At 44.6% G+C, this 23,767-nt stretch overlaps 1 protein-coding gene across 2 annotated transcripts; it reads left to right on the forward strand.

Annotated features, from left to right (window-relative positions):
- Window positions 1-789: 789 nt before the first annotated feature.
- On the forward strand, window positions 790-18,372 carry LOC140196397 (E3 ubiquitin-protein ligase DDB_G0292642-like). Of its 2 annotated transcripts, none has more exons than XM_072255528.1 (4): window positions 790-1,198; window positions 6,623-6,720; window positions 6,815-6,988; window positions 17,157-18,372. In XM_072255528.1, exons 1-4 carry the CDS (start codon window positions 1,138-1,140, stop codon window positions 17,835-17,837), a joined length of 1,014 nt encoding a protein of 337 aa, XP_072111629.1. In that variant the 5' UTR covers window positions 790-1,137; the 3' UTR covers window positions 17,838-18,372. The 2 variants fall into 2 exon arrangements, with proteins under 2 accessions (XP_072111629.1, XP_072111630.1); XM_072255529.1 differs by lacking the exon at window positions 790-1,198 and adding an exon at window positions 6,172-6,461.
- Window positions 18,373-23,767: the final 5,395 nt, after the last annotated feature.

The raw sequence follows: 23,767 nt of genomic DNA on the forward strand, positions 1-23,767 counted from the left end.
CAATCTACTTTTGGAATCACTAGTTTATATACACACATTAAAGCCACGATTGCGTCTCATGTCTCTGAATCATATCGCAGGCGATATAAACACAGGTCACTGCAGTTCAATTCTTCTTCAGCATGCATTTTCAATCTTCTATTCTACTGCTCCTCCAACTAGTTCTGTTATGACGAGTATTGTGGATTTGTCCCTGATCTGGTAATGGGAGAATGATTTCTCGTTTTCCAGTTGCTTGTCGCTGAAATTCAGGCGCAGATCATCCACACTCCCGACACCTTAAAAAGAGAGAAATTGAGAAAAGAGCGAACCATTAACCAACCCTGATTAATAAATAGTTAGATATGAAAACTAAACATACTGAAGTTCAGCATTGACTCGAGAAACTGAATTCAAAGTAAACAATGCCGCCTCGATCGGCGAAGCTACTCGGAATATCTAGCTGCCCATTGTCAACTTCCTCGTTAGGCTATCTAACCAATTTTCATCTCAGAAACCGACATGATATGTTATTCAAGTACCTAATAAAGACGGCATTTTAGTTATCAGCATTTTTTTAAAGTTAACGATCTTCATCGCATTAAATTCATCTTCCGACTCCGATATATCAACCATAATTCTTTCGCCTCTCAAACCAATGACGCACACTTGATAGATCTTTCCCATTTTGGTCTCAGCAACTTCAATTGCTGCTGCAATATCCGTGAAGGTCCATTAAAATGAACAGAATTTAGTTTCACTTGCTTTACGTAACTCCAGCGGAAGGGCTGGGCTGTTCAATGTTTCGTGAACCGACTAGGGGAACGAGGTTAGCAAGTCAATGTCAGAAATGGACATAATGTTGGGATATCTCTGGGAGGGGTGGGCATAAAACAGGGCAAACTTTCCTGTGAGCCGTATTTTTAACAGAGCAACAAGAAGTGTCCAAATAAAACGTTAAACACGAGGACAAGTGATAATTCGGAGACGAATTGCACCCGGAAGAAAGTTAACAGAATAAACCGCCTCCTTTTCGAGGAAGTGGTCAGAGGGTTTAAATTTCACTGCAGTCGTTTGGCGTAACCTACAATCGTAGTTTCTGATCGACAAAAACTCCCCTGTTGTGCAGGTGCATCGGATAGGAACAACTGCGGAGGAATGAGCCGCGATTACGTTTACAACGGATTGAAATTTGTTAAGCGACCGGACGGGATCACAGGTAAATATACATCGCAGCATGACTAAAGTAAGGACTGACCCCCAACGTCGAGTTTGGGTGGGCAAACTCACTCTAGTGCTTGTGCACAAGTTGTAGTCATCCCAGATTTACGGTGCCGCTGGGGCTGAAAGCGTACGGGCGATTCTAAGTGGGTCTTCGGCTGGTCGAGGTCCCAGGATGGAAAGGGATCGCCAGATTAGGCCGGAACTGGTTAGGTAAACTTGGATAGTGAGATGTTGGCGTGTCTGGAGATCTCTGAATAATATTCCAAAGTTTCTTTTATATATTTGAACTATTTTTGGTTTGCCACGCAAAAAAAAATCGTTACTACAATTTCCCACTCCCATCTACCGGCGGTATTCTTTTAACCATTCATTTGCTAAGAACCTATTTAAATTTGCCTTAAACTATTCAAAGATTTTGATACCACTACGCTTCTGTGAAGAGAATTCGAACGACTTTGAAAAATATAGTATATATTTTTATATTTTTTTCTGTCTTTAGCGGGCAACGCTGATCTTTAAACAGTAACCACCCTCCACCCCTCCACTCCCGCACCAGTTCTCGATTCTGCCACAACATCCTGTCAAGATCTTTCAGGATTTTTGACATTTAAATTATGTCCCTCTCACATGCTCCAGTAAACTCAGTACATACAAACCATAGTCTCTTCAAAGGACTATCTGCTAGTTCCGGGCATTAGTTCAGTATACATTCCCTGAGCTGCTTCCAATGCATTCTAAGTCATCTGAGCGCAAACACGAGGAAATCTGCAGATGCTGGAATTTCAAGCAACGCACATAAAAATTGCTGGTGAACGCAGCAGGCCGGGCAGTATCTCTAGGAAGAGGTACAGTCGACGTTTCGGGCCGAGATCCTTCGTCAGGACTAACTGAAAGAAGAGATAGTAAGAGATTTGAAAGTGGGAGGGGGAGGAGGAGATCCGAAATGATAGGAGAAGACAGGAGGGGGAGGGATGAAGCCAAGAGTTGGAAGTTGATTAGCAAAAGGGATATGAAAGGATCATGGGATAGGAGGCCAAGGGATAAAGAAAGGGGAAGCCCAGCGGCTGGGCAAGGGAGTATAGTGAGAGCGACAGAGGGAGAAAAAGGAGAGAGAGAAAAAGAATGTGTGTGTGTGTATGTATATATGTATAAATAAATAAATAAATAAATAACAGATGGGGTACCAGGGGGAGGTGGGGCATTAGCGGAAGTTTGAGAAGTCAATGTGCATGCCTTCAGGTTGGAGACTACCCAGACGGAAATTAAGGTGTAGTTCCTCCAACCTGAGTGTGGCTTCATCTTTACAGTAGAGGAGGCCGTGGATAGACATATCAGAATGGGAATGGGACGTGGAATTAAAATTTGTGGCCAATGGGAGATCCTGCTTTCTCTGGCAGACAGAGCTTAGGTGTTCAGCGAAATGGTCTCCCAGCCTGCGTCGGGTCTCGCCAATATATAGAAGGCCACATCGGGAGCACCGGACGCAGTATATCACCCCAGCCAACTCACAGGCAAAGTGTCGCCTCACCTGGAAGGACTGTCTGGGGCCCTGAATGGTGGTGAGGGAGGAAGTGTAAGGGCATGTGTAGCACTTGTTCTGCTTACAAGGATAAGTGCCAGGAGGGAGATCAGTGGGGAGGGATGGGGGATACATATGGACAAAGGGGATGTGTAGGGAGCAATCCCTGTGGAAAGCAGAGGGGTGGGGGAAGGAAAGATGTGCTTAGTGGTGGGATCCTGTTGGAGGTGGCGGAAGTTACAGAGAATTATATGTTGTACCCGGGGGCTGGTGGAGTGGTAGGTGAGGACAAGGGGAGCCCTATTCCTAGTGGGGTGGCGGGAGGTTGGGGTGAGAGCAGATGTGCGTGAAATGGGAGAGATGCATTTGAGAGCAGGGTTGATGGTGGAGGAAGGGAAGTCCCTTTCTTTAAAAAACGAGGACATCTCCTTCATCCTGGAATGAAAAGCCTCATCCTGAGAGCAGATGTGGCGGAGATGGAGGAATTGCGAGAAGGGAATGGCATTTTTGCAAGAGACAGGGTGAGAAGAGGAATTGTCCAGGTAGCTGTGAGAGTCTGTAGGCTTATAGTAGACATCAGTAGATAAGCTGTCTCCAGAGATAGACAGAAAGATCAAGAAAGGGGAGGGATGTGTCGGAAATGGACCAGGTAAACTTGAGGGCAGGGTGAAAGTTGGAGGCAAAGTTACTGAAGTCGACGAGCTCAGCATGCGTGCAGGAAGCAGCACCGACGCAGTCGTCGATGTAGCAAAGGAAAAGAGGGGGCAGATACCAGTATAGGGTTGGAACAGGATTGTTCCACTAAGCCAACAAAAAGGCAGGCACAGCTGGGACCCATATGGGTGCCCATAGCTACACCTTTAGTTTGGAGGAAGTGGGAGGAGCCAAAGGAGAAATTATTAAGAGTAAGGACTAATTCCGCTAGACGGAGGAGGGTGGTGGTAGAGGGGAACTGGTTAGGTCTGGAATCCAAAAAGAAGTGGAGAGCTTTGAGACCTTCCTGGTGGGGGATGGAGGTATATAGGGACTGGATATCCATAGTGAAAATAAAGTGGTGGGGGCCAGGGAACTTATTGTAGACTTCTTGTGTTATGTTTTCATCAGCAATGATCTTTGCAAACTTACTCATGAATTTATCTGCTTCTTTGTGATCAGCAGATGCTTTATCTTTAAAATTTTTTAACCTTTAAAAATTTCCTTGGCATCCTTGTAAATCTCCTCTGCACCTTTTCTATTGTTTCCACATCCTTCCTGTAGTGAGGTGACCAAACTGAGCACAGTACTCCAAGTGGGGTCTGACCAGGGTCCTATATAGCTGTAACATTAAGGCTCAGCTCTTAAACTCAATCCTACGGTTGATGAAGGCCAAAGCACTGTATGCCTTCAGCTTGAGTGTCCTATGGACTCGGACCCCAAGATCACTTTGTATCTCCAGGCTGCCAAGAGTCTTACCATTAATACTATATTCTGCCATCATATTTGACCTACCAAACTGAACTACCTCACACTTAACTGGGTTGAACTCCATCTGCCACTTTTCAGCCCAGTTTTGCATCCTATCGATGTTCTGCTGTAACCTCTGACAGCCCTCCACATGATTCACAACACCCCCAACCTTTTGTGTCATCAGCAAATTTACTACCCCATCATTCCATTGAAAACAGACCATATTCTTTCGTTGAAACAAAATTACCTTTTACCTTTAACCCATAAGTAATTTATGTACACCGTGAAGTATTAGGCCAACTATTGTTTACTGTTATAATCACTTCTAATTTGTGTGTATTTTCTTTTTGTTACTTGCACTTGCTGTTCTGCGGATTACCAATCAAACATAGAAACATAGAAAACCTACAGCACAATACAGGCCCTCCGGCCCACAAAGTCATGCTGAACATGTCCCTAACTTAGAAATTACTAGGCTTACCTATAGCTCTCTATTTTTCTAAGCTCCATGTACCTATCCAAAAGTCTCTTAAAAGACCCTATCGTATCTGCCTCTACCACCGTTGCCGGCAGCCCATTCCACGCACTCACCACTCTCTGCGTAAAAAAACTTAACCCCTGACATCTCCTCTGTACCTACTCCCCGGCATCTTAAACCTGTGTCCTCTTGTGGCAACCATTTCAGCCCTGGGAAAAAGCCTCTGACTATCCACACGATCAATGCCTCTCATCATCTTGTACACCTCTATCAGGTCACCTGTCATCCTCCATCGCTCCAAGGAGAAAAGGCCGAGTTCACTCAACCTATTCTCATAAGGCATGCTCCCCAATCCAGGCAACTTCCTTGTAAATCTCCTCTGCACCCTTTCTATGGCTTCCACATCCTTCCTGTAGTGAGGTGACCAGGACTGAGCACAGTACTCCAAGTCAGCACAGTACTCCAAGTTGTTAATTTAACATTGTTAATTTATGCTGAGTTGCTCTTCCCTCTTGTGACAGTGGTATCCTACTGTACTACATCTTGTGTTCTTTTTCTTTGAATGTAAAATTGAAAGCCTGTTGGGTTTGAGCTGCCAGTTATGGTTTGCAATGAAGTTCAAAAGTCTGTCCCTTTGGGTAAGGTGTGGCTTCTTAACTATAATCCTCAGCCCAGGAAAGTTCCAGTCCCATATCCTACATCACGGACCTATGACACAGGATTTGCCAGGAAAGTCTGCCATATTTGATGGGAATTCAACAATGTTGCTAAGATATCAGTGTTGTACAAATATTACTTTCAGATAGGAATACATCATATAACAGCTCTGACACTCCAAACTCATGTCCCAACTATCAATACAATGGTCTCTTCCAGTGATGCAGATATGACCTGTAGGGTTTTGGTGCACTGAATGGCAAGAGGACACAAACCACGTGAGACCCTGGAAGGAAAGAGGGTCCCTAGAATACTATCAGGGGAGTTGGGTTTGCCTGAAGAGTGGGGTGTTGAGATCTAGTCAGCACATATACAGAAAGATATTGTGTTTTCTTGGAACACACATAAAAGTTGCTGGTGAACGCAGCAGGCCAGGCCTCATCTCTAGGAAGAGGTACAGTCGATGTTTCAGGCTGAGACCCTTCGTCAAGACGTCCTGACGAAGGGTCTTGGCCGGAAACATCGACTGTACCTCTTCCTAGCGATACTGCCTGGCCTGCTGCGTTCACCAGCAACTTTTATGGGTGTTGCTTGAAATTCCAGCATCTGCAGATTTCCTCGTGTTTGTGTTTCCTTGGCCTAATTTTGGCAGAAATAACTTGACATGCCAGTCACTATTAATAATTTGAAAGGACTTTCAAATCAAAATAACCTTAATCAAATGGTTCTTACCTCTAATGTTTTCAGAAATATAAACACTAAATTTAAGGTGATACTATTACATTGTCTTTGTTTAAATCCCTTGGATACTTTAGGGAGAACACAGAAATTAGCAGATGTTTGGAACGTGCTGCTGTGGAGGTGATAGAAAGAGATATGTAGCAGTATTGAAGAAGAATTTAAACAGACACATGAACTGGAAGAGTTTGGCAGAACACAGACCCTATGCAAGCAGATGGGATTAGTTTAATTTGGCTTCATGGTTGGTGCAGACATGATGTACCAGTGAGCCTTTTCCTGTTCTGTACTTTTCTATGTTCTATAACAGAAAACAACCCAGAGCTCCTTCAAATCACACCAGGATGCACTCCAATTAAAATGAAAATATATGTTTTGTAACCATTGGAAAATCTGTTTCTTTCTTCACGCACATTTCAGGTAGTCTCTTTACCAATCAGATCAAATTTATTGAACCATTTTATTTTGTTTTATCTAAGCAAATGCTTTCAATGAAAGCACTGTTCAAGCATTTGTTGTTGTTGTATACTTAGCGCCTTAAACAAATTCTGTAGTAATTCCAATAAAATGTTCTATTGCAGGAGATGATGACCCAAATGTTTACAGAGTGGAAATGTCCTGTGGACATGCTGTAGATCCCATTTCACTCACGGAATGGTGTCGGACCCGTATAAGTGAGGTGGATATCACAAACAATCCTTTCTGTTATATCTCATGCTCAATCCACTTTTTAAATGGGAATGCTTTACAATATTTTTGAATGTCTTTTCCAGGGTCATTTCAAATTCCACTGCCCTGCATTAATAGATGAGACAGATGAAGGATGTGGAAAGGAATGGTCCTACATGGAGGTGTGCAGACACGCATTGCTCTCTGTTGAGGAACGGCAGATTTTTGAAGAGAGGCTTGTCACTCTCGCTGCTTCAAGTTACTGTGAATACAAACAGGTAAAGCAGGACTGGCATCTAACTAACTGCTAATAAATAGGGGTCATTACTGGATTTGAGAAAGCTGTGAAGCTTGGGATGGTGTGAGAGTCTGAAGAATGAGGTAATATTCAGGGAGGTTGACAGGCAATGTTTTAAAAAGGACCAAAACACAACAGAAGTTTTAACATAATAAGCCAGGGTTCTCACAAGGGTTTCCCAAAGACTATAACAATGAATAGGTTAACTGACCATTTTTCTGCAAAAGGGAACTGAGAGATTACCTGATCAGAGTGTTTAAAATTATAAGGAGATTTTAAATGATCAATGTAGAAAAGATATTTTCACTTGTAGAAGAATACAATTTTAGATGCCTTAACACAGAGCTTTCATCAAGAAATTCCACCTGGAATTCAGGAGAAGCTGGAGAAAAATATGTCGTAACTGAGAACAATTGCAAAGAAGGTGAGGAAGGTGGATGAGTACATGAAGAAATGAAGATACACTGAGGGGCTGACATGAAATAAACTGACAAGCTTTATATGTGAAAATGAGGAAACAGTCCGTGTTTCGGGTTGAGGCTCTTCTTCAGGATTGGAAAGGAAGGGCTGAGGACACCAGAATAAAAACGTGGATGGAGTGGAAGGAGGACTTGCTAGAAGATGATAGATGAACTCAGATGGGTGGAAAAGGTAAAGAGCTGGAGAATAAGGACTTTCTCATCAAACCCACAAACAAATGGTTTTTGGACTGTTGTCGTGTATCAGATGAACCTCTACCTTGCAGAGCCCCGTAGGCAGGACCCCACTCTGGTCCATCAAAAAATTGTATCCAACACCATCACTAACCTCATCAACTCTGGAAAACTCAAACTTCCCTTACCCTGCACTGCTTATTTCTAGCTCCCACCCAAAATCCATAAATCTGAGTGTCTGAGTAGTCCTATTGTCTCTGCCTGCTCCTGCCCCACAGAACTCATGTCTGCATACCTCGACTCCATTCTATCCCACTTGGTTCAGTCCCATCCCAGCTACATCCACAACACTTCACATGCACTTGATCTCTTCAACAACTTTCAATTCCCTGGCCCCAACCACCTTATTTTCACCATGGATGGCTATACACTCTACTCCCCCATCAAGAAGGCCTTAAATTTTTCTGCAAAAGAAGACCCAACCATTTTGCCTCCACCACCACCCTCACCCTAAACAGTTTCTTCTTTGGCTCCACCCAATCTCTCCAAACTCAAGGGGTAACTACGGGCAACTGCATGGGTCCCAGCTATGCCTGCCCTTTCAATGGCTATGTGAAATACTCCATGTTCCCAGCTTTCCCTCGTAATGTTCCCCAACTGTTCCTGTGATACTTTGATGACTGCATTGGTGCTCCTTCCAGCACCCATGCTGAGCTTGTCAATTTCATCAACTTTGCCTCCAACTTCCAAGCTGCCCTTAAGTTCAGTTGGTCCATTGCTGACACCTCTCTCCTTTCTTGATCTCTCTTTCTCCATCCCTGGATACAAGCTATCTCCCCACAAATTTTATAAACCTACCAATTTCCACAGCTATCTTGACTATCTCTCTTCTCACCCTGTCTCCTGTAAAAATGCTGTTCTCTTTTCTCAGTTCCTTCATTTCCACTGCATTTGTTCCAGGATGAGGCTTTCCTTTCCTGGACATCAGAGATGTCCTCCTTCTTCAAAGAATGGGATTTCCCTTCCTCTACCATTGATGCTGCCGTCACCTGTATCTCTACCACTTCTAGACACCCACTTCTGAACAGGATTAGAATTCCTCTTGGCCTCACCTATTATTCTCCACAATTTCCACCATCTTCAATACTACCACAAAACACATATTTATCTCTATCCCCCACTCTCTACATTCAACATGCATCACTCCCTCTTTGATTCCCTTGTCCATTCATCCCTCCCCTCTGATCTCCTTCCTGGCACATATCCTGGTACACAACAAAAATGTGATACAACCCCCTCCTCATTCACCTCCTTCTTTTCCTCCCTTCAGGGCCCTCAGCAGTCTGACTAAGTGTGGAAACTTCACCTGCGTCTATTGTACTCAGTGATCTCAATGTGGCCTTCTCTACATTGGTGAGACCTGATGGAAATTGGGGGACAACTTTGTTGTGCACCTCTTCTCCACCACCAAAAGCAGAATTTCCCCTTGACCAAACACTTTAATTCCTATCCCCATTCATGTTCCAACATGTTGGTCCATGGCCTCCTCTTTTGTCACAATGAGGCTGCTCTCAGGTGGAGGACTAACAACTCATGTTCTGTCTCCATCCTGATGGCATGAACATCGATTTCTCCTTCCAGTAAATTTTTTCTCTTACCCTTGCCTCTCAGACCAAAGACCATAAGATAAAGGAGCAGAATAAGGCCATTCAGCCCATTGAGACCGCTCTGCCAATCTATCATGGCTGAATGCGGATCCCACTCAAACCCCCATCTATCTGCCTCCTCGCCATATCCTTTGATCCCCTGATTGATCAGAAGATGATCAACTTCTACCTTAAATATATGCATAGACTTGGCTTCCACCAGTCTGTGGCAAAACATTCCACAGATTTACTATTCTCTGGCTAAAAATATTCCTCCTTAACTCTGTCCCAAAGGGTCACCCCTTGATTTTGAGGCTGTGCCTTCGAGTTCTAGATAACCCCACCTGAGGAAACATCCTCTCCACATCCACCCTATCTAGTCCTTTCAACATTTCAATGAGATTCCCCCACATTCTTCTAAATTCCAGTGAGTACAGGCCCAAAACTTTCAAACGCTCCTCTTCTTCTATATCCCACTCCAACCTCTGACCTCTCCTCACCTGCCTATCACTTCCTCCTGGTGCCCACTTCTACTTCCCTTTCTCTCCTGGTCCACTCTCCTCTCCTATCAGATCCCTTCTTCTCCAGGCCTTTACCTTTGCCACTCACCTGTCACCTTCTAGCTAGTCCTTCTTCCTTTACCCCACCTTTTTATTCTGGCGTCTTTCCCTTCCTTTCCAGTCTTGAAGAAGAGTCTTTATTCATTTCCATAGCCTCCTGACCTGCTGAGTTCCTCCAGCATTTTGTGTGTCTTGCTCTGGAATTCCAGCATCTGCAGAAACTCTTGTGTTTAAGCTTTATATGTAGATCATACACATCCAGGTATTGTATTGCTTCTAGACTGTTAATTCTTGCCAATAGTTCAACAAAGATTTGTCAACATTTTTTTTATTGGTGGTCGTGAATGTGAAAGTTCCAGTCATGTTCTAACAATGGATTCTGCATGAATTCTGTCAGAAGGAGTTTGTGGAATTCACAGTATGTAGATTAGATAAATAGTTCTCTGACGCTGCATCAGGTTAGACGAGATACAGGATCCATGAACTTTTCAGTGGAGTGGTGTCACAACAACAACCTTGCACCCAATGCCAATAAGATGAAAGAGCTGATTGTGGACTCCAGGAAGGGTAAGATAAGGGAACATGAACTAATCATCATAGAGAGATCAGAAGTGGAGAGAGTGAGAAGTTTCAAGTTCCTGGGTGTCAGGATCTCTGAGAACCTAACCTGGCCCCAACATATTGATGCAGCTATAAAGAAGGCAAGATAGCAACTATACTTCATTAGGAGTTTGAAGAGATTTGGTATGTCAACAGAAACAGTCAAAAACTTCTGTAGATGTACCGTGGAGAGCATTCTGACAGGTAATGGGGGTCGGCCGATGGGGGGGTGGGGGTGGGGCTACTGCACAGGAACAAAAAAAAACTGCAGAGGGTCGGAAATTTAGTCGGCTCCATCTTTGGTACCAGCCTACAAAGTACTCAGGACAGCTTCAAGGAGTGGTGTCTCAGAAAGGCAGTGTCCATTATTAAGGGCCTCCAGCACCCAGGGCATGTCCTTTTCTCACTGTTACCATCAGGTAGGAGGTACAGAAGCCTGAAAGCACACACTCAGTGATTCAGGAATAGCTTCTTCCCCTCTGCCCTCTGATTCCTAAATGCATGTTGAACCCTTGAACACTACCTCACTTTTTCAATATATATTATTAATATACGTAGACTGTAATTGATTCATTTATTTATTATTTTTTTTCTTCTTCTATATTATGTATTACACTGAACTGCTGCTGCTAAGTTAATAAATTTCACGACACATGCCAGTGATAATAAACCTGATTCTGATTCTGATTCCGAAATTGTTGGTAGAGTGAAAATATTACTTACCTTCAATTATTTGTATTTTACTCTCACTGGCCTGTGGCACAGACAGCAATCCACAGATTAATACCCTGGAGGTCCTGCTTTTCAGCTTTCTACCTAGCTCCCTAAATTCTCTCTTCAGGACCTCCTCCCTTTTCTTATCAATGTTATTGGTGCCAATATGTATCAAGACTGCTTCCCCTTTAGAATGCCATGGACCCAATCTGAAATGGCCTGACCCTGGCACCCGGGATGCATTATACCATCTAGGTGTCTCTATAGTGTCCACAGAATCTCCTGTCTAATGGAATCCCTGATCAATACTGCATTCCTCTTCTCCTCCATTCTCTTCTGAGCCACAGCACCAGACTCTCCTTTCCTAGGTTGTTGGACATAAGATATATACCATTCCTTACTTTATATTGTGGAGATCAGCACACACGATGAACCAAGAACAGGAAGGATTTAGAGACATATGTATCAAACACAAGCAAATGAGCTTTTCCGTCTGGTATGGTGGGGTGCTACTGCACAGGATCAAAAGAAACTGCAGCAAGTTGTGAACATAGTCAGCTCCATTGTGAGCACTAGCCTCTGTGGCATCCAGGACATCTTAATGGAGCAATGCCTCAAAAAGGCAGCATCCATCATTCAGGATCTCCATCACCCAGAACATACCCCATCTCATTGCTACCATCACGGAGGTTCATGAGCCTGAAACACACACTCAGTGGTTCAGGAACAGCTTCTTCCCCTCTGTCATCCAGTTTCTGAATGGACATAGAACCCATGAACTCTACCTCGCTACTTTTTTATTTTTATTTTTTTCCCTACTTATTTAATATATATATATATATGTATTTACAGTAATTCATGGTTTTCTCCATGTGATCCTGAGATACATCCTGTGGATGCGCTGGAACACATCATCAGTGATATAACCTGGGATCGTTGGGTGTTTCGAGTCTTTCAACATCATACACCCTCGCCCAGGCGACCCCGCTGAGGTTTATCAGACCCCAGCTTGTGTCCCAGCAGCACTGGCCCATGGATCACCCCTCCTGATCCACAGCCATCTGGAGGCTCTCTCAGCAGCCTCTGTGATGGTCCTGATAGCTTTCCTCTTGCCAGACCCAGTGATGCCAAGTAGGGTGTAGACTCTGCAGAGTGAGCGGCCGGCAAAACCTCTGCACCCTACTCCAATGGGCTTGCAGCGAGCCTTCCAGCCCTGCCTCCAGCACTGCTCCACCAGCTCCTGGTACTTGGCCCGCTTCTGCTCATTTGCCTCCTCAATGCAGTCCTCCCAGGGGACTGTCAACTCGATGAGGACAACCTGCTTCGAGGACACTGAAGAAAGGACCACATCTGGCCTCAGTAAAGTTGTTGGTATTTGGTCGGGAAACTTCGGCTGCCTCCCCAGGTCAACTTGAAGCAGCCAGTCTGCTGTGGTGCTAAGCAGTCCCGATGATGATGCTGGTCTGGGCTGATGTAGGGGCTGTGCTCCGGCTCTGAAAAAGGAGATGTTCTTCCTCTGACCACTGTTTGCTAGTGGTCATGGCCATTGCAATGCTCTCAGACAGTGCCTTCAGCACCTGGTCATGATGCCACCGGTAGCAACCTTCCTCCAAGGCTTCAGGGCTAAGGATGTGCTCCAGTAATCCTCTTCCTGGACAGAGATGACATGCTGGTGTATCGCTCTTGCCCCAGACATGGAGGTTTGCAGGGCTTGGCAAGACATCATAGACAGTCTGGATCATAAATTTAATGTGCTGGGGTTCTGCCTGCCAGATGTCAGTCCCGGAGATTTTCCGCTCCAGCGCACCTTCCCACCATGTCCATGCTCCCTGCTGCTGCATGCCCACCATCCTGCTATTCCTCTCCTCTTCAACACCAGCCCACACTTCCTCCTGGACTAGTTGGTGTCTGTCCTTGCCTTTGGCCTTGCCATAGCGAGGTTGTGAAATGGAGCCCAGCCCCGCTCGCCCAGTTGACACTGTCCCCACCAGAGCCCTGTGGCTCAGCCGGGACTCTGCTACCACCAGCCCTCCCTGTGCCTTCCACTTCCCGCCTGTCCATACCTGGATGCCTGCTGCTGCCACTTTACGGTCCTTGGAATCCCTCTTGTGCGGGGAACCCTGAACTCCTCATCCAGGCTGCTGAAGGGAAGTCGCTGCTTATTGCACCATCCGTACAGTGCTGCGCTGCTCAGACTACGAGGTAAGCTCCTCCACCTTCGAAGGTAGTTGCTGACCTTCCTCTCCAGCAACTCCACAGTTGTCACAGGCACCTCGTATACCAGCAGTGGCCATAGGACTCGGGGTAGGATGCCACGCTGGTAAGTCCAGGCTTTGAACCTTCCAGGTAGGCCTGACTTGTCCACCGTGGTGAGCCAGCTCTCAAGCTCCTTGGAAGCTGATTGGATGGCAGCTGCATCTCTGAGGCTATAGTCAAAGAACCTTCCCCAAGCTCTTGACTGGCTTCTGGATGATAGATGGAATTGTAGTGCTATCCAAGATAAAACAAAACTTGTCCACCACTTTGCCCTTCTTCAACACCATGGAGCTGGATTTAGCTGGTTTGAAGCTCATCCTTGCCCATACGATGAGCTTTTCCAGGCCCTGGGGGATCCACCTGCTGCTAGGAACTGATGTTGTCGTGACAGTGATGTCATCCATAAAGGCTCTGATCGGGGCTGCTGAACACTTAGTCAGCGGGCCTGTACGCTCTGCCTCAGCTGCCTTGACCATCATATTCATGGCAAGGGCAAAGAGAATAACGGAGATTGTGCACACAGTTATAATCCCCTTCTCCAGCCTATGCCAGCCTGATGTCATAGCTCCAGAGGTGACTCAGTCTGAAGTTCCCATGGTAGTTCATGATGAGGTCCTCGATCTTTCTGGGAACATGATGTTAGTCCAGTGCAAACTCCACCACTTTGTGGGTATTGACCCATATGCATTGGCGAGATCTAGCCAAAGCACGACCAGCTCTCCCTTCCCCGTGTGCGCCTCCCTGATCAGTTGGGTGACTACTCCAGTGTGTTCCATGCACCCAGGCACTCCGGGAATTCCACCCATCTGCACTGAAGAGAAAATCTGTTATCCGGCAGGACAAGACACTAAAGAAGATTTTCCCTTCCACACTAAGCAGCGAGATAGATCTGAACTGCTCCAGGTTCGATGAATTTTCCTCCTTAGGGATCCAGAACCCCTCTGCGTACCTCCACTGGTCTGCCACTGTGCCCCTGCGCCAGATCACTCGCAGGATCTTCCAAAGAATATTGCGAAGCTCTGGGCAGTGCTTGTACCTTGTAGGTTACTCCGCTGGGTCCTGACGCAGAACTGACTCTGGCTGAAGACACAACCTCCTGGTCTTCCTTCCAGGTGGGCTCCCTCACATCACTATGGGGAGTGGTTGGCTTGTAAGGGCCCTGTATGGGGTGTCAGGGAGGGGTAGCACCTCTGGTGGGGGAACATGTCGTGTCCCTTTCAAGGCAGTTAGTCCACCTTTGGTCCCCACATAGCACTCAGCTCTCACCTGTGGCTCCCCGTAGCTGTTTGCATGCGACAGCAGCCACACCCCGGGCAACGATTTCGACAAGCCGGCTAAAGCAGGTGAGGGTAGCCAATGGGTCTCAAACCCTCAGTGAGATAGGGAATTGTCTATCCCAGCATGTGAAGACAGACTCCAGCGGATTGGGTGGAAGAGACTAGTGGAAGGTCCAACAGTCAAGAAGGCTGTCTCTGCAAGTGTCGTGGAACGTGTAGAGCAGGACAAGGCATAGAAGACGTCCTGGTCATCCACTGCGCCTAGTCCCATCTCCAGCCGTCTAGACTCTGTCTAGCCACTGGATCCAGATGGGAATTGGGAAGAGAGAGTGAGGCTGACACTACACAAATCTCCCTCACTTAAATCCAAATCATGTGCTAATGTGGAGGCCCGGTTCTTGCTCCCTTGCAGGGTCGCTCAGGATGTTATGAAGGAAATGGTCTACTTCTTCCTTATAGCACACAAGGCGGCCACTGTGTTTCTGCCCTAGGAGCTGTTTTGTAAAATCAAACGGGTTGGCTATAAAGGCAGTTTGCTTCCTGGCTCTTTCTCTCCCTCGCCCCCCTGTGCCATTCTGCTCCATGCAGGGTCATTAGATTCTTCCGCTAGATGTTCTGGAGCTCATCCGGGGGAGGTTTCTCCTCCTGCATTGCTACCTTGAACTGCCGTGTCAGGGACCGGAGCTCTTGGCGCAGTTGGTGGATCTGGGCTGCCCTGCGGTTCATAGTGTATTGGGATCTGGTGGTCTTTCCCTCCTCTATTCCAAACCTCTCTGTGGCAAAGCTGACAATGATGGTGGTCATTGTCCGAAGCCGTCTGTCAAATGAGCTTCTCTGTCTGGTATGATGGGGTGCTACTGCACAGGATCAAAAGAAGCTGCACGAAGTTGTGAACTTAGTCAGCTCCATTGTGAGCACTAGCCTCTGTGGCATCCAGGACATCTCAATGCAGTGATGCCTCAAAAAGGCCGCATCCATCATTCAGGATCTCCATCACCCAGAACATGCCCCCATCTCATTGCTGCTATCACGGAGGTTCATGAGCCTGAACAGCTTCCCCTCTGTCATCCAATTTCTGAATGGGCATTGAACCCATGATCTCTACCTCACTACTTTTTTATTTTTATTTTTTCCTACTTATTTAATTTAACTATTTAATAAAAAAGACCAAAGTTTTGGTGATAAGCAAAACTGCAATTCAAGCTGACATCTACATCAGAAACAACAAGATCGAACAAGTGTCCTCCTTCATATACTTTGGTGCAGAACTGAATGACACAAATGAATGCAGCAAGGAAATAAGGTGAAGGCTAGCAATGGCACGCACAAGCACTACCAAACTCTGGAACATCTGGAAAGATAGATCTGTGAGCACTGACACCAAGACATGCCTCCTCAAGAGTCTCATCTGGCCATTAACCATATATGGCTGTGAAACATGGACCCTTAAAGCAGCTGATGAAAAGAAGTTGACAGCATTTGAGATGTGGACATTCAGACGGATCCTCAGGGTATCATACATTTAAAGGAGATCCAACAATTTCATCCTAGAAAAGACTGGCACAAAACCAATACTTCTGGAAACCGTTATCCAAAGGAAAGTTCGCTATTTTGGACACATCTGAAGAACTGATGACACAATGGAACGCACTGTGCTTGAAGGCAGAGTAGAAGGAGGCTGCTCCCGAGGCAGACAGAGGACAACCTGGATGGACAACATCAAGAGGTGGACCAGCCTCACTGCCAGAGATGCAAGAGGTTTGTCTGTCGACAGATCACAGTGGAAGAAAGTGGTTGGCGAGGCTCTGGCAGAGTGTGGCACATGATGATGATGATTTTTTATATATATATACTGTAATTCATAGTTTTCTCAATGTTATTATTTATTGCATGTTACTGCTGCTGCAGAGACTACAAATTTCATGACACATGCCGGTGATATTAAACGTGATTCTGAAATGCGATCAGTTCAGACGGATGGCTTGGTTTGCACGGAACAGTTGGACCAAAGGGCCAGTTTATGTGCTGTATCAATCAATGACTCTGTGACTCAAAGATGTGATTCCGCTGTAAATCAATGTCAGGGGAAACACTGTCCCACTCTGTGACTGTGGTATAAACCCATTTGATCAAAGAATTAATCATCAGATAAATATCACTCCAGAAATCTCTCAGTGTATTTAGTACTTAGCCAACTGATTAGGTGTAACACTTCCGGGGGGGGGTCGGGGATCTAGATATTGTTACTGCGATAATGATTTCATGTGGAAATTACAGCAAACTTTTAATTTGTGTGGAACATCAAAAATGATCAATACAGGAGATGCCATAACTTTAATTTTGAAGAAGCACTTTTAAAAACTAAGAATACATTATTATATACAGTGGATTATCAGAAGTGTATGTCCTTAATTACTAATTTCATCATCTGTCTTTGTTTAGTGTCCGAGGTGTGGGAGTTATGTGGAACGGAAAGATGAGACGAACATATCAGTGACTTGTTCAATCTGCACGGCCAACGATGGAATCCCTTTTGAATTTTGCTGGCAATGTATGAAGAAGTGGAAAGGCCCAGCTCCACGCTCTGATAAATGTGACAATGAAGGATGCATTAATATCCAGCTGGAAGCCTTGAAAAATTGTGCCACAAAAACTTTACCTTACAGCAATATTCAAAATTGTCCTATAATCCGTGCTTGTCCCACTTGTGGTTTGCTTATAGAGCATCAAGATATGTGCAAATATGTCGTGTGCATCAGATGCCATGTGGAATTTTGCTTTGCCTGCCTTAACACAAAGGCAACTTGCACTGAATCATCTGAGTATTCTTTTCATTGTTCTATACCTGTAGCCCCAAGGCAAACAAGTATTCCCATGTGGAATCGTACTCAAGATCAGACCTCTAATTCCACATCAGATTCCAATTCGTTTGGCGGTCCGAGCCCCACTCCGAGCCCCACTCCGAGCCCCACTCCGAGCCCCACTCCGAGCCCCACTCCGAGCCCCACTCCACGTCCCACTCCACGTCCCACTCCATGTCCCACTCCACGTCCCACTCCACATCCCACTCAAAATCCTGTTCAGAATCCTTCAAATTCTAATTCTAATTGCACAATTCTATAAGTAAACAACCTAGATCGGAGATTGCTGAAGGTACAAAAAATGCACAACAGTCAGTTAAACATTGTTAGAGCGTATTGTGGAATTTGTTTGATCCTTCGTTTTCTTAGGACAGATTGTTTCATTCATTGTTCTGATGGTGATGTGATCTGAGAATACACAAGTAGAATAAATAATTGTCATTTCATCTTCCATAAAACATCCATCCCTGATTTAAAGTGGACTAATGCATTATGTGTATATATAGGTTAAGTGCACAATAATCATGTCTCTTCATTTTTCTGCAACATTCTGTGTATAATGTGATGAAAACATGATCGATCGCCTTTGTATTTACTATGTTCTTCTGCATGTGCGTGCCAGTCGACCTTTTTGCTTTATTAAGTTTAAAAGTATTAACTCGTGATACACATCAATATTCAATTATCCAAAAATGAGCTGGTGCATTAAGTAGTGTATCATCTTGAGTTGTAATGTTATTAAAATATATTCAACTATTTTATAATTTCTTGTAAAATAAAATCTATGTTGAGCAGAATTGTGCAAAAAGGAATGTGGTGTGAGTCCATTTAAATGAATAAATGGAAATAGAAACAAAAATAAATGGTTCAAATCACAAAATACAGCCCAAAACCTCTGACGTTTTACCCACTCACATCTGTCAGATGTTTAATCCATAACAACGTACTTGCAATGAGTCTTTATAATTTAAATTATTCAACATATAGAAAAATGCTGGTTACTCACTGAGAAACACAGCATCACAGGAGACGGAGAACTTATCCTTCAGTGGTGTATACAGTCTTGAGACATAGGTTGAAGACATGAAGGGAAAAATCTAACAGACACCTGAAGAGCAACTTCTTCATGCAGAAGGAGGTGAGTGTATGAAACCAGTTGCCAGAGAAATTACTTGATGAATGAGTTGCATGGAAGAGCCTGTTCCTGTGCTGAATTACTCTATCAGTCCGTGATTGTTGCCCTTCACAGTGGTTTAAATATGTACTGTATGCATTTAAGTGTGTGGTTCACATATTTAGTAATTCCATAGACTAAAATCACCTTAGAATAATAAAATTAACAGATAGTAAAGATATGAGAAGATAGATTATAGTTATACCATTGCTAAAGCCCACATCCCTGCTAAGATCCGTATCTAATATTTACAACATTTTAATCAGTGGTGAACCTGATGTTAACCTGCTACCAATATAGTTGTACGGTTAACATTTGTAATGATAGAATTGCCCACTTCCTTCTGCTATACTGTTCACATCAACTTGCTTTCATCTCTGTCTCCAGTCACTGTATCAGAGCTTTTGCTGGCCATCTGACATGTACACCAGCAGTGTTCTGCAGAGATTTCAAGGCTGGCAGGTTGGTTTACAAGATGTATGTGTAAAATCCCTGAGAAACTTTGGGTGAGATGCATTGCTAATTTTTGATTGACTTCTCTTCCTCACAACTTGCTCTTGTAGCTTCATTGGGTAGGCTGACAACTAATGTACCGATGTCAGACAGGGAGAATGGGGGACCCCAGGCAAACAGAGAACCAGAGTTCGACAAACCCAGACAGGGCCTTATATACTGCAATTGTGGTAAGCTGTCCTGTACTCATACCTTTTCTCAATAAAACCCAACATCTGTCTTCCTAATTACTTGCTTCACCAGCATGTTGGCTTTGATTAATTTCAGTGTGAAATCACCTGGGATCCTTTGAAAATAAACATTATTCAATCTCTCAACATTTCAAAATCACTCTACTTTTCTGTATTGTGCCACATTTCTGTGCCCTCAGTCAGTTTGCCTTTATCCCACTGAAACCCCTTTTCATCCTCCTTCAGAATCTTAATCCAACCCAGTTATGTCTTGTCAGCAAACCTAGAAATACAACATTTGATCATCTCTGTCAAAATGTTGCTGTAGCTCCTGAATCGTTGAATGCCAAGTGCTGATCCCTGCTGTAATGGATTAGACACAGCCCGACAATCTGAGAGGGACATTCATTCCTACTCTTGGGTTTCCGTCCAATTCCCAATTCCCAGTTCATGTCAGAATATGACACCTAACTCCAACTTGTCTTGACAATGTCTTCAATGGGACTTACTGAAAACCTCCAGAAAGTCAAAACATGATGCCTGCTGGATCCCCATTATCTATTCTGTAGATACATACTCAAAAACTCTACGAAAATCATCAAATATGACACTTTATTCATAAATCTTCTCATTCCTTTTGTTTTGCTCTGTTATGTTATTGCATCTTTCATTATAGGTCCCAGCATTTTCCTTGTTCATCAGGCTGTCAGATTGCTATCGAGTGTGTTCCTGAGTTGATGCATGTTTGACCACAGGAGCAGTGCTGTGATATACCAGGATTGCTTAAGGACATTAAGTTTCTCAACCAGCCATTGAACTGGGGGACATTTTATAATGATCACATGATAGCACAGCCAAATCCATCTATCAAACTCTGGCTTCTCTCTTGCTCCTTTATAAAATACTGTGATCACATTTCCGAACCTCCAATCTCCAATCCACCTCTGTGAGAATTTCAAATAACCTCTTTGATGTGTTCGCTGAGGCTCCCTCTCATTGCCAACTCTTTGTGATATCTGCTGCTCTCTGACTCATCACCATAGCCATTTATGCCCCACCCACCCTCTATACACCTCACCTGGTCTCACCTCTCACCTACCAGCTTGTGGTCCAATGTACTCATTACGTTCATCTGCCATTTCTTTGTACCCAATTAATATCTCCCTGGCATCATTTTCCAGTGATCTCACCTCCCTTTATTCTTTATATAATTGAAAAAAATGTTCAGTGTTCTCCTTTATATTTTTGGCTAGTTTTCCCTATTATTTCATCTTTTCCCTTCTTATGGCTTTTTAGTTGACTTTTGCTGGATTTAAAAACACTTCCCAATCATCCAACCTCCCACTCACTTTGGCTACAGTATATGCCCTTTCTTGGCTTTTATACAGTTCTTAACTCCCTTTGTCAGCCTTCCCTGGCCATTTGAGAACTTCTTCTGTGGGTCATATCTATCCTTGTCTTGTCAAGTATTCCCCGAAATGTCAGCCATCACTGCTCTGCCATCATCTCACCCCCCCCAAGTATCCCCCTCCAATCCACGTGGGGAAGCTCCTCTCTCATGACTCAGTAATTCTTATTCCATTGCAATACTGACTCTACTGACTTATGTTTCTCCCTCTCAAATTTCAGTATGAATTCAATCATATTATTATCATTGCCTCCTCAGAGTTCCTTTACCTTAAGATCCCTAATAAAATATGGATCATTACACAACACCCAATCTAAGAAAGCCTTTCCCTGAGTAGGCTGAAGCACAAGCTGCTCTAAAAAGCCAGCTCGTAGGCAATCAACAAATTCCCTCTCTTGCGATCCAACACCAACATGATTTTCCCAATCCCCTTGCATATTGAAGTCCCCCATTACAATTGTGGCATTACCCTTATTACATGCCCTTTCTAGTTCCTTTTGCAATCTCAACCACACATCTTGGCTACTACTTGGAGGCCGATATATGAATCCCATAATGCTTTTTTCCCCTTGCAGTTTCTTAATTCTACCCACAAAGATTCGACATTCTCTGACCCTATGTCACCACTTTCTAAAGACGTAATTCCATCTATTACCAACAAAGCCACACCACTGCCTATATCTTCGTGCCTGTCCTTTCGATACAAAGTATATCCTTTGGTATTACGCTCCCAACTCAGACCTTCTTTCAGCCATGACTCAGTGATGCCCATGTCAGCTTGTAGCATGGATGGGAAGAGAAGGAGAAGTGTATCTGAGTGTCAGTCATTACATCGTTTACTGTAACCACTCAGCTTTGAGAGGGCAATGAATAAAATATTCTGTTCTTGTCATTTACTGTAATCCCCAGCTGGGACAACTGCACAGCCAGACACAATCCAATCTGGCACACCACATACTGTATGTAGATAGCACCGAGACGGTCTGAGGAGACAGAAATGATGGATATGGAACAAAGGATTCCAATTACATCTCTTATGAGGTACAAATATAAATACAGTTCAATTCTAATTAATGGCAAACTGTTACAAAGAATTGTTATTGTGATAAATCATAGGTATCAGTTAAACAATGCCAGAACTCCTCTTTGAGTCTGCAATTGGAGCACTCCTTTCAAAGTGTAGTGAGTTCAGGGAAGAGCGGGGTTTCCCTGTGGCCATTCCCCTCAACAACAAGTATATTGATTTGGACACTGTTTGAGGGGATGACTTACTTGGGACAAGCTGCAGTAGCCGGATCTCTGGCACTGAGTCTGGTTCTGCAGTGCAGAAGGGAGGGTGGAAGAAGAGGAGAGCGGTAGTGATAGGGGACTCGATAGTTAGAGGTACAGACAGGAGGTTCTGTGGTCGTGACTGAGACTCCCGGATGGTTTGTTGCCTCCCGGGCGCCAGGGTCAGGGATGTCTCTGATCGCGTGCACAGCATTCTGAAGTGTGAGGGTGATTAGCCAGATGTCATGGTACACATCGGTACCAATGACGTAGGAAGAAAGAATGAGGGGGTCCTGAACAGTGAGTATAGAGCGCTTGGTAGGAAGTTAAAAAGCAGAGCCTCGAGGGTGGTAAACTCAGGATTGCTACCTGTGCCATGTGCCAGTGAGGGTAAAAATGGATGCTCTGGTGGATGAACACATGGCTGTGGAACTGGTGTAGGGGGCAGGGTTTCAGATTTCAGGATCACTGGGACCTCTTCAGGGGCAGGTGGGACCTGTATAAGACAGATGGTTTACACCTGAACTACAAGGGGACCAATATCCTTGCAGGGAGGTTTGTTAGTGCTATTGGGGAGGGTTTAAACTAGACTTGCAAGGGGATGGGAAGTCTAGTTTAAACCCTAGAACATAGAACAGTACAGCACAGTACAGGCCCTTCAGCCCGCAATGTTGTGTCGACCCTTAAACCCTGCCTCCCATATAACCTCCACCTTAAATTCCTCTGTATACCTGTCCAGTAGTCTCTTAAATTTCACTAGTGTATCTGCCTCCACCACTGACTCAGGCAGTGCATTCCACACACCGACCACTCTCTGAGTGAAAAACCTTCCTCTAATATCCCTCTTGAACTTCCCACCCCTTACCTTAAAGCCATGTCCTCTTGTATTGAGCAGTGGTGCCCTGGGGAAGAGGCGCTGGCTATCCACTCTATCTATTCCTCTTAATATCTTGTATACCTCTATCATGTCTCCTTTCGGCCTCCTTCTCTCCAAAGAGTGAAGCCCTAGCTCCCTTAATCTCTGATCATAATGCATACTCTCTAAACCAGGCAGCATCCTGGTAAATCTCCTCTGTACCCTTTCCAATGCTTCCACATCCTTCCTATAGTGAGGCGACCAGAACTGGACACGGTACTCCAAGTGTGGCCTAACCAGAGTTTTATAGAGCTGCATCATTACCCCGCGACTCTTAAACTCTATCCCTCAACTTATGAAAGTTAACATTCCATAAGCTTTCTTAACTACCCTATCTACCTGTGAGGCAACTTTCAGGGATCTGTAGACATGTACCCCCAGATCCCTCTGCTCCTCCACACTACCAAGTATCCTGCCATTTACTTTGTACTCTGCCTTAGAGTTTATCCTTCCAAAGTGTACCACCTCACACTTCTCTGGGTTGAACTCGATCTGCCACTTCTCAGCCCACTTCTGCATCTTATCAATGTCTCTCTGCGACAATCCTCTACACTATCCACAACACCACCAACTTTTGTGTCGTCTGCAAACTTGCCAACCCACCCTTCTACCCCCACATGCAGGTCGTTAATAAAAATCACGAAAAGTAGAGGTTCCAGAACCGATCCTTGTAGGACACCACTAGTCACAACCCTCCAATCTGAATGTACTCCCTCCACCATGACCCTCTGCTTTCTGCAGG

The sequence above is a fragment of the Mobula birostris genome, chromosome 4 (assembly GCF_030028105.1).
Source record: "Mobula birostris isolate sMobBir1 chromosome 4, sMobBir1.hap1, whole genome shotgun sequence".
Classification (NCBI taxonomy): Eukaryota; Metazoa; Chordata; class Chondrichthyes; order Myliobatiformes; family Myliobatidae; genus Mobula; species Mobula birostris.

Excerpts from the sequence above, each read along its gene's own strand:
- LOC140196397 (XM_072255528.1), top strand. The coding sequence starts at position 1,138 with ATGAGCCGCGATTACGTTTACAACGGATTGAAATTTGTTAAGCGACCG. Across the intron at positions 1,199-6,622 it reads GCGACCGGACGGGATCACAG|GAGATGATGACCCAAATGTT; the intron begins GTAAATATACAT and ends GTTCTATTGCAG. Across the intron at positions 6,989-17,156 it reads GTTACTGTGAATACAAACAG|TGTCCGAGGTGTGGGAGTTA; the intron begins GTAAAGCAGGAC and ends GTCTTTGTTTAG.